This window comes from Orcinus orca, chromosome 8 (genome assembly GCF_937001465.1).
Source record: "Orcinus orca chromosome 8, mOrcOrc1.1, whole genome shotgun sequence".
Classification (NCBI taxonomy): Eukaryota; Metazoa; Chordata; class Mammalia; order Artiodactyla; family Delphinidae; genus Orcinus; species Orcinus orca.
Genome location: NC_064566.1, coordinates 51,695,041 through 51,713,151, shown reverse-complemented (window position 1 = coordinate 51,713,151; position 18,111 = coordinate 51,695,041). Strand labels below are relative to the sequence as shown.

Below are 18,111 nucleotides of genomic sequence, written 5' to 3'. Positions count from 1 at the left end.
GAAGAAGGAATAAGGGTATGAGGTAAAGACCCAAAAGAAGGCACAACCACCAGGCAGTAGTCTGGAAATATTGGTCCCGTCCTACATTTTACTAGTCACCTTGACAGAGTGACCTTGACCTCTCTGAGCCCCACTTACCTTATGGATGGAGACTGTTAATGCTGACAAGTCTACAAGGTAGAAATCAATGAAATAGGATATATAAAGTACCTGACAAATAGTAGGCACTCAGTAAATGTTAGTTTTCCTTCTCTTGCCCATCTTCCTCCCTAGGATTGTATAATCTAGTTTCCAAAATTTTATCACACATCTCCCAAATTTAATTGTGAATTGAAGTTTGAGCACTACTCAATAAACAGGTACTATGTGCCTGCCAGAGAGAAGTCTCTACAACTTGATATAGGGTTCAAGTCTCACTTCTGTCACTAACTGTTTGTGATCTAGAACAAGTCACTTCATCTCTCAGATCCATAGTTTCCTCATCTCTAAAAATGGAAATAATAAGATCTTTGCAAGATTATCGAAGCATTCAATGAAATTATACACGTGAAAGATCTTTGCACAGGACAGGGCACATAGGACACCTCAGTTTCCTTCCTTCTGAAACTTACTACAGAGTTTGTCAGAGAATAGGCACCATCTGAGAAATCCCACCTTCACAAATTAAATTTAACCCCTTGGAAATAAACCTTTTAGACAGTTCGGAATGTACCATTGGTCTTTATATTCAGAGTTATTCTAAAGTGAACATTGTGTTTTGTTTCTTCCTGCCAGTAATCTCAATTACAGAATCACAGAGCAAGAGGAATAATCTAATCCACTTACATGCTGAAGTGGTGTGAAATTTTTTATGTATTTGTACATTTTTCTGGGGATAACTTTCATTAGAGCCAAAGGGGTCTGTGACCAAATAATGTTAAGAAGCACTAGGTTGTGAGGAAATTAATACCCAAGTGATGAGAAATTACTAAAGCCAAAGCCATAGGTTCTTAGACCGACCAAGTCAAATGGAGTCATAGAGATCAACCTCCTCATTTCAGTGTCTTCATTTTATAAACGAAAACTTGGAAGGCCCAAAAAAATTAAATGCCTTTTCCAAAAATCATAACACCTTAAGTGGCCTTTGGCGAATTAATCTCAATAAGTCTGAATTTTCCCATCTATAATTTTTTGTGTGTGTGTGGTATGCGGGCCTCTCACTGTTGTGGCCTCTCCCGTTGCGGAGCACAGGCTCCGGACACGCAGGCTCAGCGGCCATGGCTCACGGGCCCAGCCACTCCACGGCATGTGGGATCTTCCCGGACCGGGGCACGAACCCGCGTCCCTTGCATCGGCAGGCGGACTCTCAACCACTGCGCCACCAGGGAAGCCCCCATCTATAATTTTAATTAATACAAAACCTTTCTCAGAAAATTGCTGTGAATATTATACCAATCCACAATCTATTTTACGTAATTATGAAATCCAAAAAGCTCAGAAAGTCAAAAGTTTTTTATTAACTCATTAAGCAGCCAAACCTGACCTCAACTGACATTATTTTCTGACTTAGGCCACTGCCTGATTATATAGCTTTATTGGAACACATTGTGCCCATTCATTTACATATTTTCTGTGTCCACTTTCTCACTACAACAACATAGCTGAATAGTTGCAACAGAGACCATATGGCCCAAAAGCCTAAAATACTTACTATCTGGCCTTTTACAGAATAAGTTTACCAACCCCTGACCTATGTGACCACTGACTAGTACATAATATTCAGTTTATGTACCACAGTATCTTTCTAAAATCTGAAAATTTTTAAATTCAGAAACAAATCTGACCCTAAGGGTTCTAGATAAGATATTGTGAACCAGGACTTCCCTGGTGGCGCAGTGGTTAAGAAGCCGCCTGCCAATGCAGGGGACACGGGTTCGAGCCCTGGTCTGGGAAGATCCCACATGCTGTGGAGCAACTAAGCCTGCGAGCCACAACTACTGAGCCTGCGTGCCACAACTACTGAAGCCCGTGTGCCTAGAGCCTGTGCTCCGCAACAAGAGAAGCCACTGCAATGAGAAGCCCATGTACACCAACGAAGAGTAGCCCCCGGTCACCGCAACTAGAGAAAACCCACATGCGGCAAGGAAGACCCAATGCAGCCAAAAATAAATAAATAAATAAATAAAATTTAAGGGAAAAAAAAAGATATTGTGAACCTATAATAGGTGGTGTGTAGACTTTAAAGCCAGCTAGACCTGGGTTCAAATCCTGGCTCTACTACCTGGTAGCTATAACGACTTGGGCAGGTCTCTTCCATTTCCTCATCTGCAAAATAGGGATTATTATCCCATTTAATCCTCAGAACTTCACAGGGTTATTAAGAGAATTAAATGAAGTTATATGTATAAAGCATAAGAGAATTTCTGACACATAATAGATGCTCAGTAACAAGTAGCTAATATTTTAAATTGTTATTTTGAAATCTAGTGCCTGGTCCTTGGTATGTGTTCACTAAGTGGCAATTCCTTTGGTGAAAGACCCGGGGCTAGACCCCAGATCTCCTGACCTTGTCCCATGCCTTCTCCATTGTACTCATAGTACCATAATAATATTTCACATTTTTTATTTTCTTTCAAAGCTCTTCCAAAATCATTATCTCATTTGACAATTTTAATAATGTTGTCTGGTAGGCAAGATCAGCACTATTTTTCCCATTTGTCAGGTAAGGAAATAGGACTGAGAGAAATTAATGGCTTACCCAGACTGAACCACTAGTTTTGGGCTGAGCCAAGAAGAAAATGCAGGTCTTCCAGCTCCAAGCCTTTGTTCTTCCACCTGATCTCATTGTCTTTCAGTGGTCAGATGAAACAAACTTCAATGCACTGTGGGTATATGTTTTCTCTTCCGTCTTGGGCCAGGGTGATAGTGGCTATGGGGTGGAAAGTGGCTAAGTCTTTTTACTTTTAAAACAATAATTGAAGCATCTTCCTTTTCTTTCATAAGGGATCACAGGATGGTATCCTATCATTTTACCAGAAGAGGGGGCCCTGCCTCACGGCTTGGAGCTCATGCAGAAGATTGTGGGTGGTCTGGAGCTTTCCATTTCCTTCACCCATCCTGGAGACAGAGAGCGGGTGTTGGAAGCTGCTGAGCTATTGGGCTGGAGCTTTGAGAATAATCTGAAGGATTTTGTCAAGATGGATGAAGAGGAGCCAGCCACTGTTACCATCTCCACCCCGAGGCTTTGGCTGCCTATCCATTGCGTGCTGCTTGCTGGCCAGAAGCACATTCATAAGAATACATATTGCTACCTCCGCTACAAGCTGTACGATCATGAAGGCTTTTGGACCCCTCTCAAGAAGCCTAAGGAATCTGCAAACAAAAAGCAGGTCATGGTTACTTTCAAGGCATCCAAAAGAGCAGAAGTCTCTAGGAGCCCATCACTGCTTTGGTACTTCAGAGAGGAGAGGTTAGAGATCCAAGTTTGGCGGGCTTATGGCAATGACAGTGTGGAGAGGCCCCATCAGACAGACAGCTGGATTGGCTCAGCCTATGTGGACCTGGCCAGACTTGGGGAGAGGTCAGCAAGGACACTAACTGTCAGTGGTAAGTGAGGAACCAGGCTTAGCACTTGTGGTTTGAGGAACTGCTGCTCCATGACAAGCACTGTGTGAGACACCCTCTCAGACATTATTTTATTTGATCCTCCCAGCAATCCTGTGAGGTAGGTATGAAACCTGTTTTTCAGTCATGAAAATGGAGGCTCAGGTAGGTTGGGTAACTGCCCAGGGTCACATGTTAGTAAGTGTTCTTTCCATTATTGCATGTTGAAAGATTAATAGTAATTTAGTAATACTTCTTAAAACTACAGAGATTTCAGAAAGAGGTTTGCTGGATGCTTTAAGAAGGGCATTATCTAGTGACAGTATACCTTAGTGGAGTCTAAGGTATACTGTCTGAGATCTAAGAACTGGTGCTGAACTTTGTAGCCTTAGACTACATCCAAATTCATAAGGTTGTTGCACCTAACATAGTGTCTAGAACATTGTAAGCCCTCAGTTAATACATGTAAAATAAAAATGAGTGAATTTAGGAGACTACCTTTAACCACCTGTATAAGAGCCTATATTATAATCTAGAATGTTGGTTTTAAAATACACTGAAAAGCATACCTGCTAATGAGATTAGGATATCCTCTCTCTCTGGTCAGCACATCTTGGAATCATAAAATCTACATGGTAATAAACTGGTTTGAAAGGAGGAAGGTAACATTTTGCAAGTGGCACTATGGGTGCTTTTCTTTCAAACATTTGTTCAGTATTTGCTACATGTACTTGGCCCTGGGAATTCAAAGATGAGTCAGAAATAGTTAATGAGCTTATAGTCTAATGGGAGAGTAGAAGAGTAAACAATTACAGCGAAGTATAAGAACTGTGAAAAAGGTATTCTCAGTGGCACTGTGGGAGCACAGGGACACAACATCTCTTTGGTTCAAGGACAGCATCCCAGTGGAAGTGATGATGCTTGACCTGCGTTACAGAGGATTTAGGAGTAAGTCACGAAAAGGAGGAAAGAAGGGCTTTCTAAACGGAAATAGCGTGGGTGAAGGCACAGAGGCAGGAAGCAGTTTGATACGTTTTAGGTGCCATGAGTAATTTGGTACTGCTGGATCACAGGATATATAGGTTGGGAAATGATGGGAGATGAAGCTAGACAGCTGGGCAGGAGTACTATGTTGAAGGCCTCTTCTAAGCAGGAGTTTAGACTTTTTTGTGAGAGCTATGGAAAGCTATTTTAACGGCTTCTGAAGAGAAGAGTGACACAGCTTTGCTTTCTAGATAGATAAGGCTGGCAACTATAGTACAGATTGGATTGGAGACGGCCAGACTAGACTCTTTACAAACGTCATATTTATTCATCTTAACATTCCTGTAAGGTTAGTTATTTCCCCCACTATACAGTTGAAGAAACTGAGTCACAACCCTATTTTAGCTCTGTTAGCCTTGTGCTCTGACCCTGTTGTTGAGCAGGTGGCCCAAGCTAAAGAAGGAGAACTGAGCATCTGGGTGATCATCCCAGATTCTCTGGTTCTCTCTGGACCCAGCAGGTATAATTCTGGCTCTGTTGAGCACCTCATCAAATGCTGTGTGCCCTGTTTTATCTGGGCTGGCCTAGAGTCACTTCAAAGAGACTACAGAAAAAGTCCCCGAAGTGTGGAAGGCTCACTTGAACTAAAGTTCTTAAAGACAGGCTTTTAACTTCACTCTGCTGGAGCAAGTAGGTTTGGGAAACTGAATATAGATTTAGGGATCAGAACTCAAACACAAATACCTCTTTTTATTGAGGGATACCAAAGGCAGTGTTCAACTTTTCAGATTGTCCATTCCCTCTTACTTTTCCACTCCCACCAGCTTTTTATCCTCTTGCCTTGAAGTCAGACCTCTCACTACTTTCCATTGTTGCAGGTAGTGATGGGGTGGGGGGAGGCAGTAAAAACTCTCACAGTGTGTGTTTCTTTGCAAATTGGTATATTAGGGCCTATAGCCCTGCCAAAGGAGAGAGGGCCACAAGCACCCTCAGAGAGCATCTCCAGGTTTAGAGAGTGTCCCTGCTTGCCTAGGCTTATCCTCCTTCATCCTCTTGCAGGTGTGTATCCTCTATTTGGACGAAATGCTTCCAACCTCTCAGGAGCTGCCTTGAGAGTTCATGTGGTTCTCTCCTCTCTTTCTTCACACCCTGGGCCCACTAATGAGCTGGACTCCATGGACTGCAGCAGCACCAGTGAGTCTGAGCAGCTCCCCAGAGGAAATGATGAGCTCCAGCTCTCTCCACCACATGACCACCAGAAGTCTCCGGCCTCCACCCAGGTCCCCTGCAGCAGCACCACAGCTGAAGTCTGCCTGGCCCAGGAGGACCCTACTGCACTAGATGTAACTTTTGCAGTCAGTATCCTGGTAGAAAGAGCAATGCATTTGAGCTTGAAAGGTATGTTCTGCTCACTTATCCATAAACAGGTATCTGACTCCACAGGCTATGGTCCTGTCTTCACAAATCTTTCTGATCATGACAGGGTCTGGAAGAATTGTTAATCATCTTAATCATAATTATATATCTCAAGCCTAAAGGTTTAAGCCAAGTGAAAGCCTTTCTGAGGTCCTAAGTGGGCCTTGTCAGTTATCCTAATTTTGCGTATCATAAATTCCCCAGTCCAGAAACTTGAGTATCAGCTTAGATACTTCTCTTTTCCTTCTCCACCATCAAATCATCAGATCCATTAAAATTGCTGTATCTCTTAAATTTCTCTTAGATCTCTACCTTCTTCTCCATTCCTTCCAACTCAGGCCCTCTTCATTATGTACCTAGGGCCAAGGGTTCTTAGCATTGAATCCATAAGCCCACAGGGATCCAAGGATTAAAGTCAGGGTAGGTGAACTTGGATAGGAAAATAATTACATCTTTTTTTTTTTTTTTTTTTTTTTTTTGCGGTACGCGGGCCTCTCACTGTTGTGGTCTCTCCCGTTGTGGAGCACAGGCTCTGGATGCGCAGGCTCATCGGCCATGGCTCACGGGCCCAGCCGCTCCACGACATGTGGGATCTTCCCGGACCAGGGCACGAACCCGTGTCCCCTGCATCGGCAGGCGGACTCTCAATCACTGCGCCACCAGGGAATCCCATACATCTTTATTTTTATTAATCTCTAACTAAAATTGAACATTTCCTCTAGTTGTGAGTGTAGGCAGTAGACCCTAGTAATATTAACAGTACCTGTGATGTTGTCAACAATAGAAATCACAGGTATTTTCATATCACATTTTAGTTACTGCAGATATCTTGGAATATCATCTATACCTGTCATTACTTCAAAATTACAGTAGTTATTAAACCTACAGTTAGATCTTGTTGTGCATTAATAAAACTATAGTGATTACTATGTCACTTTTTTAATGTCTTGATAACTTACGCCAATATAATTTCATTTCTTTGTAATCTTATCTATTTTACAATTAGCATTAAAAATATATATATGGGCTTCCCTAGTGGCACAGTGGTTGAGAGTCTGCCTGCCAATGCAGGGGACATGGGTTCGTGCCCCAGTCCGGGAAGATCCCACATGCCGCGGAGTGGCTGGGCCTGTGAGCCATGGCCGCTGAGCCTGTGCGTCTGGAGCCTGTGCTCCGCAATGGGAGAGACCACAACAGCGAGAGGCCCGCGTACAGCAAAAAAAAATATATATATATATACACACACACACACACACACACACACACATACATACATACATATATATATATATATATATATATATTAGAAGAGGCCCATAGACTTCACCAGACAGCCAAAGTAATCCATGGCACAAGGAACCCCTGCCCTACTTTTTATTCAGCCTTGTAATCTCTCCTAAAATTTTCCCTTTTGCCATCACCCTTCTCTTTTGCCTGCTTAATTCCCACTCCTCTCTCAAGACTCAGCTCAAACATCACCATTTACCAGAGTTTCTCTGACATAAAGGCTGCCTCCTGTTTGCTCTCCTAGCACTTTTGCCCTTTTTATCGTAACATATATCACATGTACTAACATTGTTTGCATGATTTTCTTCTCTACTAGGTAGGGGCTGTTTAAGAACAAAGACCTTATCTCATTCATTTATTCATTCATTATTCATTCATTCAGCAACAAAACTTATGTCATATTTGCTATATGTGAGCACTGTCCATGGTGCTGGGGATAAAGCAATGAACAAAACAGACAAAATAGTGCCCTTGTGGAGCTTACATTCTAGTAGGAGTGTATTCAGCCCTGTATTTCCAGTAAGTTGTGTGTGTTTGTGACTTTGAGCAAGTTACTGTCTCTCTGTTGAATTTCTCATCTGTAAACAGCTGTGATTAACAGTTCTGAGGTGTGTGATGGTTCTGAGAGCCAGAAAACCATAGCCTTATGAGTCCAGAAGGTTTAAATATACATCTTCTGGTTTGGCCTCCCTACTCGGTTCCTATCAATTCTGTGTTGCCTCAGTTTTTCTGTGTATCCTTATTACTTTGGAACAGAAACAGAATTCATGCTCCTAGTAACTGTTGTCTGTCTTTCATTTCTATTTCTCCATATACACACTACAAACAGACATTACTTCCAGGATTATAAGCTTCTACAAAGACTCTGAGGTTCTCATCCTTCTCATAACCTTTGTGTGTCAGAGACCCTGAAACATTCTATCTCAGGACAAAATCTTCTCCACATAGTCTTGCTGTGCTGTATTAGAGATACTGAGGTCCATACTGTATGAGTCACAAAGTTGGGAAACAGTTTTTGCTTTTTTACTGCCCTACCAAAGCAGCCCATTTGTGACAAGTCTGATTTGTAAAAACTGAATTTTTTAAAAAGATAAAAATCGGGCTTCCCTGGTGGCGCAGTGGTTGAGAGTCCGCCTGCTGATGCAGGGGACATGGGTTCGTGCCCCGGTCTGGGAAGATCCCACATGCCGCAGAGTGGCTAGGCCCGTGAGCCATGGCCACTGAGCCTGCGCGTCCGGAGCCTGTGCTCCACAACGGGAGAGGCCACAACAGTGAGAGGCCCGCGTACCACAAAAAAAATAATAAAAAATAAAACAAAAACAACAAAAAAAAAAGAGAGAGAAATCAATACATGAATGAATTTAAGGAAAGCACAAAAAAAGCTTTGATTTTTTGCAAGAACTGTTTTGGTTTTTTGTTTTTGCATTGAAAATAAAATTTAACGTGCAAAAATATGGTTATGTTCCATTTCAGGGGTTGCCCCCATATTGCAAAAAGCAAATATACTTGTAACTTCTCAATTAGACAGAGTTACATTCTTTAAATGCAGCTTGACAATTGACAATAGTTCATTGAGCATCTCCTTGTGCCAAATTTTATTCTTTTTTGTACATTAATTATCTCATTTAATCCTTACCGCAGTGGGGTTATTTTATGAACAGATTACAGTACATACCCATTTTATGAATGAGGAAACTGAAGCTCAGAAAGGTAAAATGACTTGAGTTACACAGTTAATAAGCTCTACAGAGCTGCAATTTGAATCCAGCTATGTCTGGACCTAAAACCCGTGCTCTTTCCTCTATACCATCCTGACTCTTAGGTATGAGATAAACCGTGTTTACCAGTTGGTCTGTTTACTCTCTGTATTTAAAAGGGTGCTTATGTACTATACACCCAGTCCTGTGCTTATATTGCAAGAATGGTGGTTCAGTTCATCAAGTAGTAAATCTGTGCCAGGCCAGTGCCAGGTACAGAAAGTGCAGAGCAAATGACACATGGTTTCTGTCCTCCAAGAGCTGATAACCCAGATAAGGGGATTAGCAGCTACATGATTATTGATGTATAAAGGAGAATGCTCTAAGGACCAGAAGGATAGGTAGTACAATATCTAGTGTCTAGACATGCAGATGGCCAAGAAGCACATGAAAAGCTGTTGAACATCACTAATTATTAGAGAAATGCAAGTCAAAACTACAATGAGGTATCACCTCACACCAGTTAGAATGGGCATCATCAGAAAATCTACAAACAAGAAATGCTGGAGAGGATGTGAAGAAAAGGGAACCCTCTTGCACTGTTGGTGGGAATGTAAATTGATACAACCACTGTGGAGAACAGTATGGAGGTTCCTTAAAAAGCTAAAAATAGAATTACCATATGACCCAGCAATCCCACTACTGGGCCTATACCCAGAGAAAACCATAATTCAAAAAGACACATGCACCCCAATGTTCATTGCAGCACTATTTACCATAGCCAGGTCATGGAAGCAAACTAAATGCCCATCGACAGATGAATGGATAAAGAAGATGTGGTACATATATACCATGGAATATTACTTAGCCATAAAAAGGAACAAAATTGGGTCATTTGTAGAGACATGGATGGACCTAGAGACTGTCATACAGAGTGAAGTAAGTCAGAAGGAGAAAAACAAATATCGTATATTAGCGCATGTACATGGAACCTAGAAAAATGGTACAGATGAACTGGTTTGCAGGGCAGAAATAGAGACACAGATGTAGAGAACAAACATATGGACACCAAGCGGGGAAAGTGGTGGGGGGATGGTGGTGGTGTGATGAATTGGGCGATTGGGATTGACATATATACACTAATATGTATAAAATAGATAACTAATAAGAACCTGCTGTATAAAAAATAAATAAAATTCAAAAAAAGCACAAAAATTATATATCTAGTGTCTAGAGAGTTTAGAAACAGAGAAATAAGACATGTCTAAGAAATCAGAACTTTTTAGAATGAATATGATTTCAGAAAGGTGGGAATGAAATTCTAGGTGGTTATCTCAACTTGAATGAAGATATTGAAGTGGGAAAGTGTGTGTTCTAGGCCTACTTGGAGCAAACATGGGGAATTGTGGTGGCAGTTGATCCTCTTTGGCTGAAGTTCTTGGTCATTACAAGGGATCTATAGAGAATCACGAAGATATAAATAAGAAAATTGCTGAACTGCAGCAAGGGCTCAACTAAGACTAATTGACATGATTTTAGAGTGGCAGTGGACATACTGGTGGCACAATGCTGACTTTTTCCAGCAGTGCTTGGTTTCCTTTCCCTTCCAATTGTAACATATGGCAAGCCATTCCCTGGGCCTTTGCTCATGAACCTTTCTTAGCCAGGATTCCTTTCTCCCTTCCCCAGTTACCAAATTCTCCCCAACATCCTGCTCTTCCTCTTAGGCACCCTGTTCCAGCCACACTGGCCTCTTTGCTTTTTCTTAAATGTATAGGCAGACTCCTGCTTGGGGCCTTTGAATCTGGTGTTCTCTCTGTGCCTGGAATATTCTTCACTCCTGGCCTGTCTTTACTGAAATCACCGGCTCAGCAAGACCTTCCTTGGTCACCCATCTAAAATTACAGCCTTTCTCCAACAATACCTGTCCCTCTTTCCTGCTTTATTTTTTCCTATGGCCTTTAAATAGTGTATTTTGTTTATTTTCTGTCTTTCTAGAAAAAGAAAAGTCCTACAGAGACAGAAATTTTTTGTTTTATTTACTGCTAAATCCCCAACACCTAGAACTGTGTCTGACACATAATAAGCAGTAAATATCTGTTAAATGAGGAAGCAGATGAATATGAGACCTTGCTCAAATGCCCTTTTTCTCCTTTTAATACGTTCTCTGATTTTATGCTTTGCCTCTACTGCAGGAAAGTTGCTTATGTGGAAATTTAGCAGAGGAGAAGTTGCAGGGATTAATGGATTCATTCAACAAATAGTTATTAAGCTTCCACTGTGTCTAATACAGGGTATAGGATCATGTCCTCTTACACAGAAGGTTTTTGTCACCTTTTCTCTATTCTCACTGCTTCCTTGCTTGTTCAGCCTTCAGAAACTTGGACTAATGGGGTAGCCCTTTCAATGATTGCTGCGAATAATATTCTCTTTCAGTATCTTTTTCATTATACTACTGAGGTTATACTTATTACTTTGTACTGAAAATGTTTCTTAATGTGTCTCTCCACTAGGCTGCCTGTTCCTTGGGGACAGGGACTGTGAGTTTATTTCTGTATCTCAACACCTGGGTCTTCCTGATGCAACTAAGCAAGCCTAATGTCTTCTTGTTTGTGAATATGATGCTCAACACCTCTCATATTTCTGGTATGAGTTACAAATCTGTAAATCACTTGTTATTTGGCCTCTTTCCATTTAGCCAGGGTAGATCAAGCTTCAGAGTGGACACTTTCAGAGGTCTCTTGTCTCCCAAGTCCTACCCTCGCAGTGATAGGCCCATATAGTCCTTCGCCCTGCAAATATTTATGCTTCAGTCAGACCCTGTGCTGGGCCCTGAGTGTACAGACCTGCCCATCATCTCTCTGAAATTGCCTTTCAAATGATGATATAATAGAAAGACTTCTGGAATGGGAGTCAAAAGACTGACTTCTGGCCCTAGCTAAGCCATTAACTTGCTTAGTGACTTTGGGCAAACCCAGTTCTCTTTTCCTCAGCTGTGAAATGTGATGGTCATATAAGATCATCTCTAAGATTCTCTTCACCTCTCATCTTCTAAGAATATGGAGCTGAGGGCAGCATATCCCACACTCTGTGAGTCAGCTATAAATGGCCAAACTTCTGTGAAAACAATGTAGATGCTTCCTTAATATCCACGTTGGCTGTCCTCCTGCCTTCAACAGTGTTCTCTTTGTGTCTGTCCGTCTCATGCCTTAGAAGCTTCTTGCTTGAGGAAGGAAACGAATGATTCCTAGTGCAAAGCTGCATGCAGAGGATTCACTAACAGCCCTGAATTATGCCTTAAACCTGAGGCAGCATAGTCCCCACTGTGGTCCTGGTTCTGAAATACAAGAGTTTCTTGGATACTTTTGTTAGAAAAAGCTCTAAGGAACCTTCAAGAATCAGCTTCAGTACTTATAAGACTTGTGTACTTATACTCAACATGACCGGTATCTCTAGCCCTGTCTTACAAATGAGGCAATCAAGGAACAGAAAGGTAAAGTGATTTGAGGTAATCTAAATTATACTCAGTGAAAATCAAAACCATCTTCAGTATCATCATCCTTTAGAGGCTCTCTTTCAACTACCCAGGCAGGGTTACGGGTCCTTCTCTGTTCCCACAGTCCCCTGTGCTTTTGGCATAGTCTTTATCTTATTGTATTATAATTATCTGTGTGTCTGCCTGCAGATCAAGAATCAGATCTGACTCATCTGTGCAGGTGTGCCACAGAGCAGCTGTCAGTTAATGTTAGCTTAACAAAACTGAACTAGGTTTTTATTAACATAAAAATTTGGGCATTGCTTGAGGGAAAGTTTCCATCTGTTCACTCCAGGCCAGAGGGAGAGCTTTTCTCTTAACCAGGTAGAATTAATTAGAAGTATTGCAATGGAACATCCCTGGAATAGGAGTTAGGAAACCTGGCTGGATCTTCCAAATGCTAGTTTACCAGATGTGTGATGAGCAAGCCACTTTACCCCTCTGTTCCTTGGTTGCCTTATTTGTAAAATAGAGAAAGATACACCCATCTTGTGTGATTATCAGGGATGTCATCAGCACAAGTTTAGTACTGATAAGAAAACTGTAAGCTGTAAAGTGTTAAAAATAAGGGGTTGTTATTTTAATCTCATTGAAGCAATCGTACCATTTTTTGATGCATAAAACTACTACTTTTCATACTTATGTAAAGCATAGGAAATCCAGTGAAAACTCTTAAAATGGTAAAGCTGGTTCATCTCAAGTCCTCTTAACTGCTCTCAATGTGTGTCCCAACCCAGTAGGAAGTATAGCAATTTTCATCTCGGCTGCCTCCAAAAGTATATCAGAACTTGACCTTTTCCAGGAAGGTAAACAGGCCCAGCTAAATTTCCAACCACAAGAGGAGAGCCAGGGAAACCTGATAGACCCAAGCAGATTTCTTTATCACCTGCCTCTTTGGCTGAAAGGAGTATTTCTGTTCAAGACTGAATAAGGACACTTTTTTTCCAAAGTAAAAATAGTACTTCTCTTTCAGGGACTTTAGCAAATAGCAGCCTCAAAAATAACGAACCTTAAAAGGGGGGGTTGAGGTATGAGAGAGAGATCTGAGCAGTGTTGGTATATATCTAGAATCATAGAATTTTATCGTAGGAAGTAATGTGAGAGCACATGTTTCTGATGAAGAAACTTGATGCCCAGAGAGCCAGAATGAAGTACCCAATATGTCACAGTAAATCAGTGGCAGAGTACACCAGAACCGAGGGGTCCTGTCTCAGAACTACAGTTGGTCCTCTCTGCTGATTTCTCTCAGAGCTTTCCTGAGCAGATGCTGCTGTCCTCTGCTGGCGCACACGGCACACACACAAGGCAGCTTCTCTCTCTTCTCCAACCCTGGCAGTCATCTGTAGACAAAGGGCAGCAGGGAGTCTGCAAACCTTTAATAAGGGCCGTGGGCCTACTTTGTGCATTAGTTTAGTGAGGGAAACACAAACACACACAGTTTATTGTAGAATACTATGGAAGCTGTCAGTATAGAGGCAGATTATCTCTCCCTAGCTGTGAGGATTTATGACATTCTGTTGGAAGAAATCAGTTGAGAAGCTTGAGACCTATTAATACTAAGGAAAATGAGAGACAGAGAGAGAGAGGTGAGATTGAGAGAGAGATGGAAGCTGTGTCAGGGAGAGTACAGTTACAGGAAACAACTCCCTCCAGCCATTTTATTTACCTATTTTTATATATTTATTTATTTATTTTTGGCTGTGTTCGGTCTACATTGCTGCGCGCAGGCTTTCTCTCATTGCGGCAAGCAGGGGCTATTCTTCGTTGCGGTGCGCGGGCTTCTCGTTGCAGTGGCTTCTTTTGTTGTGGAGCATGGACTCTAGGCGCGTGGGCTTCAGTAGTTGTGGCACATGGGCTCAGTAGTTGGGGCTCACGGGCTCTAGAGCGCAGGCTCAGTAGTTGTGGTGCAAGGGCTTAGTTGCTCCGCGGCATGTGGGATCCTCCCAGACCAGGGCTTGAGCCCATGTCCCCTGCATTGGCAGTCAGATTCTTAACTACTGCGCCACCAGGGAAGTCCCACTCCAGCCATTTTAAACAGAGAGGAGTTTAATATAGATTATTAAGGTACTTTAAGTTATTGGAAGGGCTCAGGGAGTGGGCTCTAGGCTAAGCTTTCAGGAGAGAACCAGTAGATCTTTTAAATTTGAAATACAGTGCCAACACTGCAGCCCAGTGATCAGAAACTCTCATCAGCACTATTGACATCGGGCCTCTGGGGCCTCAGGGACCAAACCCTGGAGCAGAAAACTCTGTCATCCTTGCTACTAGTAAAAGCAAAAGGGAAAGGAACATGTCCTCTGCCTCACGTCTGCCTTCCAGATCTGTTGTAATGGCATATAACAGATAGAGACCAATTTGTATCCATACTCTAGCACAAAAGAGTCTGTGACCCTTTCAATCTCTACAATAAGGGAATACAATACAGTAAAAGTGGGGGTGGATGCTGAGCAAGTCAGTCCATGTAATACTGTTGAGTTTCACAAAAATAAAACTTTTTTAAGAAGATAGCTCACTAGATAAAGGTACCATTAGTGCTATTCTGTACATTTTACATTAGTAACGACGGGTGCTATATTATTGATTTCCATTAACTATTCTTTGCTTACTACCATTTTATTGGAATCATTTGTTCCTGCTCTTTCAAGAATATGCTTGTAAACTGGTTTTGCCAGGTTGTAGCCAGCGGTTTTTTGTTTTATTTTGTTCCTCCTGTAGTTCTTCTGTGTATCTTAGTGTTTCTCTGCCTGCTGGTTAAGCCTTTCTCCGGGTCCTGCTTTGTTGACAGCTCTTGCACACACCTCAGCTCCCTCCTGCCTCGCAGCCACTACCAGCTCTCACTTCTAAGGCTAGCATTCCTCTTCCTCCTCTTCAGTTCTCTTTCCCAAGGCCTCCTTGCAAAATCTCCACTCCTTTGTCTCTGTTCATCACCCATTTTCTTTCTTTATTAATTATCCCCAGTAAGAGGGACTAAAAAGTAATGCTATCTGGTCTGGTTGTTAGAAGTCACGATATTAAATAACATGACGTAAATTTTTTACCAAGATTTGGGGGGAAAATATCATTTTTAGTTTAAACAAATAGGGCTATAGTAAGGAAGATAATATAAAATCCTCATGAAATTTTAGATAAAATACAAGCCTGTTAATAGATGTCATGTGTGTTGTTGCTCTTTCAAGGCAACAAGAACCAATGCTCCAGATTTTAGTATTTACTTGTCTCTAGAAGTTGTTACTTTGGTGGGAAAATTTGAAAAGAATTGGTCTACTCTAATGCAAATTAGAGAGCAGACTTGTGGTTGCCAAGGGGAAGGGGGGTGGGGGAGAGAAGGACTAGGAATGTGGGATTAGCAGATGTAAACTATTATATGTAGGATGGATAAACAAAGTTCTACCGTAGAGCACAGGGGACCATATTCAATATCCTGTGATAAACCATCATGGAAAAAATATTTTTTAAAATGCCTGTGTGTGTATAACTGAGTCACTTTGCTATACAGCAGAGATTGCCACAACATTGTAAATCAACTATACTTTAATAAAAAATAAAATAAATTTTTTTTTAAAAAGCACTTACTAAAACTACAAAAAAAAATTGTTCTACTCTAATGGAAATTCTTTTGGTTGAGGAAAACATAGCAAAGCAAAATTGCAGGCACTTCTGTTTCCCTAAAGAATGTTAAAGTTGGAGAGATCTAATGATGGGGGTATAACGTTCAGAGATTCTGCCTAGAGAGTCAAGAGAGGTTTCTCAGAGTAGAAGGTACTAGAGTCTGTCTTTCGTTACGCGGGCCTCTCACTGTTGTGGCCTCTCCTGTTGCAGAGCACAGGCTCCGGACGCGCAGGCTCAGCGGCCACGGCTCACGGGCCCAGCCGCTCCGCGGCATGTGGGATCTTCCCGGACCGGGGCATGAACCCGTGTCCCCTGCATCGGCAGGCGGACTCTCAACCACTGCACCACCAGGGAAGCCCTAGAGTCTGTCTTTTAAAGGCTACTTATTAAATGTTACACTGCTTGTGGAGGGGAGTAAAAATCAGCATTCCTCAGTATAAATGTGTTCTTCGGATTTTCTGTCCACAGGGACAGCCTGGGGTCTTTGGAAGAGTAGTTACTGAAAGGAGCAATCAGAGAAGGAGCAGGGTGGAACCTCAAAGATTAACTTCATCAGGCTTCCCTGGTGGCGCAGTGGTTGGGAGTCTGCCTGCCGATGCAGGGGACACGGGTTTGTGCCCTGGTCTGGGAAGATCCCACATGCCGCAGAGCGGCTGGGCCCGTGAGCCATGGCCACTGAGCCTGCGCGTCCCGAGCCTGTGCTCCGCAATGGGAGAGGCCACAACAGTGAGAGGACCGCGTACTGCAAAAAAAAAAAAAAAAAAAAAAAAGATTAACTTCACCTACAAAGTAAAGTGAGAGTATGCATTTGGGGAAGCCTTGAGCTAGTCAGGTAGAAAGAAGACAAACCATTTAGAGTCCATATACAGAATTTGTTCCTCTGGATCACGTAAATAATATTTAAGACATACTTATTTTTTTCCTTTCTCTTTCCTTCGTCTGTAATCCTGAGTCATATCATTTTAGAGCTGAAAGGGATCTTATGGAATGTATAGAGTCTACTACATTATGCAGAGTCTGTGTTATTCATCACTGTCGAAAAGAACTTTGTACTGTGATGGAAATGTTCTATATTTTTACTGTCCAGTATGGTAGCCATTAGCCACATGTAGCTATTGAGTGCTTGAAATATAGCTAGTGTAACTAAGAAACAGAATTTTTAATCTTATTTAATTTTCACTAATTTAAAGTAAAATAGCCACCTGTGGTTAGTGGTTATCTTGTTGGACAGCTGAGTTAGACTATCTAGTATTGTCATCCGTCTTCATTTTACATTGTTTTAAGAGAAAATAAATGACTGAGTCTCCCACATTGGAAACCTGATCTTGTAAAATTAGCATCAGCACAGTACTCAGTGTTTTACATTCATTTAACTCTAGTGGAGGCAATACAGGCAATGGCTGAGAGCTTGGACTTTAGAGCCAGAATGCTTGAATTTGACTCTCAGTTTACCGTTTAGTAAATGTGTGACCACTTAATAAGTGTTTGATCTCTCTGTACCCCAGTTTTTTCATCTATATAATGGCAATAATAATAATATCTTCCTCATAGGTTTGTTGTAATGATTAAATGAGTTAATACATGTATAGTTCTTAGAATAGTGCCTGGCACATAGTAAGTGTTATATAAGTGTTACCTACTATTATTTATTTTTAATCTTTACAACATCTGAGGAGGTGTATCATATGCCCCATTTGAGGAAGTGGTGGCCTAGATAGGCCTTGCCCAAGGTTACACAGAATGTGTATGGCAGAGCTAATCATTGATCATCTGACTTGTAAGTCCAGGCTCTTTGCAGTTCTGTCTTTTGCCTCTTAATCCAATATCTTCCATCATCCCACAGAGTACAAGGAGATGGAAGAAGTTGTTTCTTGCTGGGTAGTATTTATGAACTGAACCTTGAAATAACAGTTTCAGTAGCAGAAACATTTCAGACACAGGGAATAGCTCAAAGAAAGACCCAGAGGTAGGAGAGAGCTAAGAATGGTTCTTCTTGTACTT

General features: G+C 41.7%; 1 protein-coding gene across 9 annotated transcripts in view; it reads left to right on the top strand.

The window, feature by feature from the left end:
- Positions 1-18,111, top strand: part of C2CD3 (C2 domain containing 3 centriole elongation regulator) — a 131,539-nt gene that overhangs the window by 73,285 nt on the left and 40,143 nt on the right. For all 9 annotated transcript variants that reach the window (XM_033405690.2, XM_033405691.2, XM_004279783.4 and 6 more), the window contains 2 exons: positions 2,983-3,585; positions 5,626-5,964. In XM_033405690.2, coding sequence (XP_033261581.2) covers positions 2,983-3,585; positions 5,626-5,964 — 942 coding nt within the window. The remainder of the gene's footprint in view (positions 1-2,982; positions 3,586-5,625; positions 5,965-18,111) is intronic.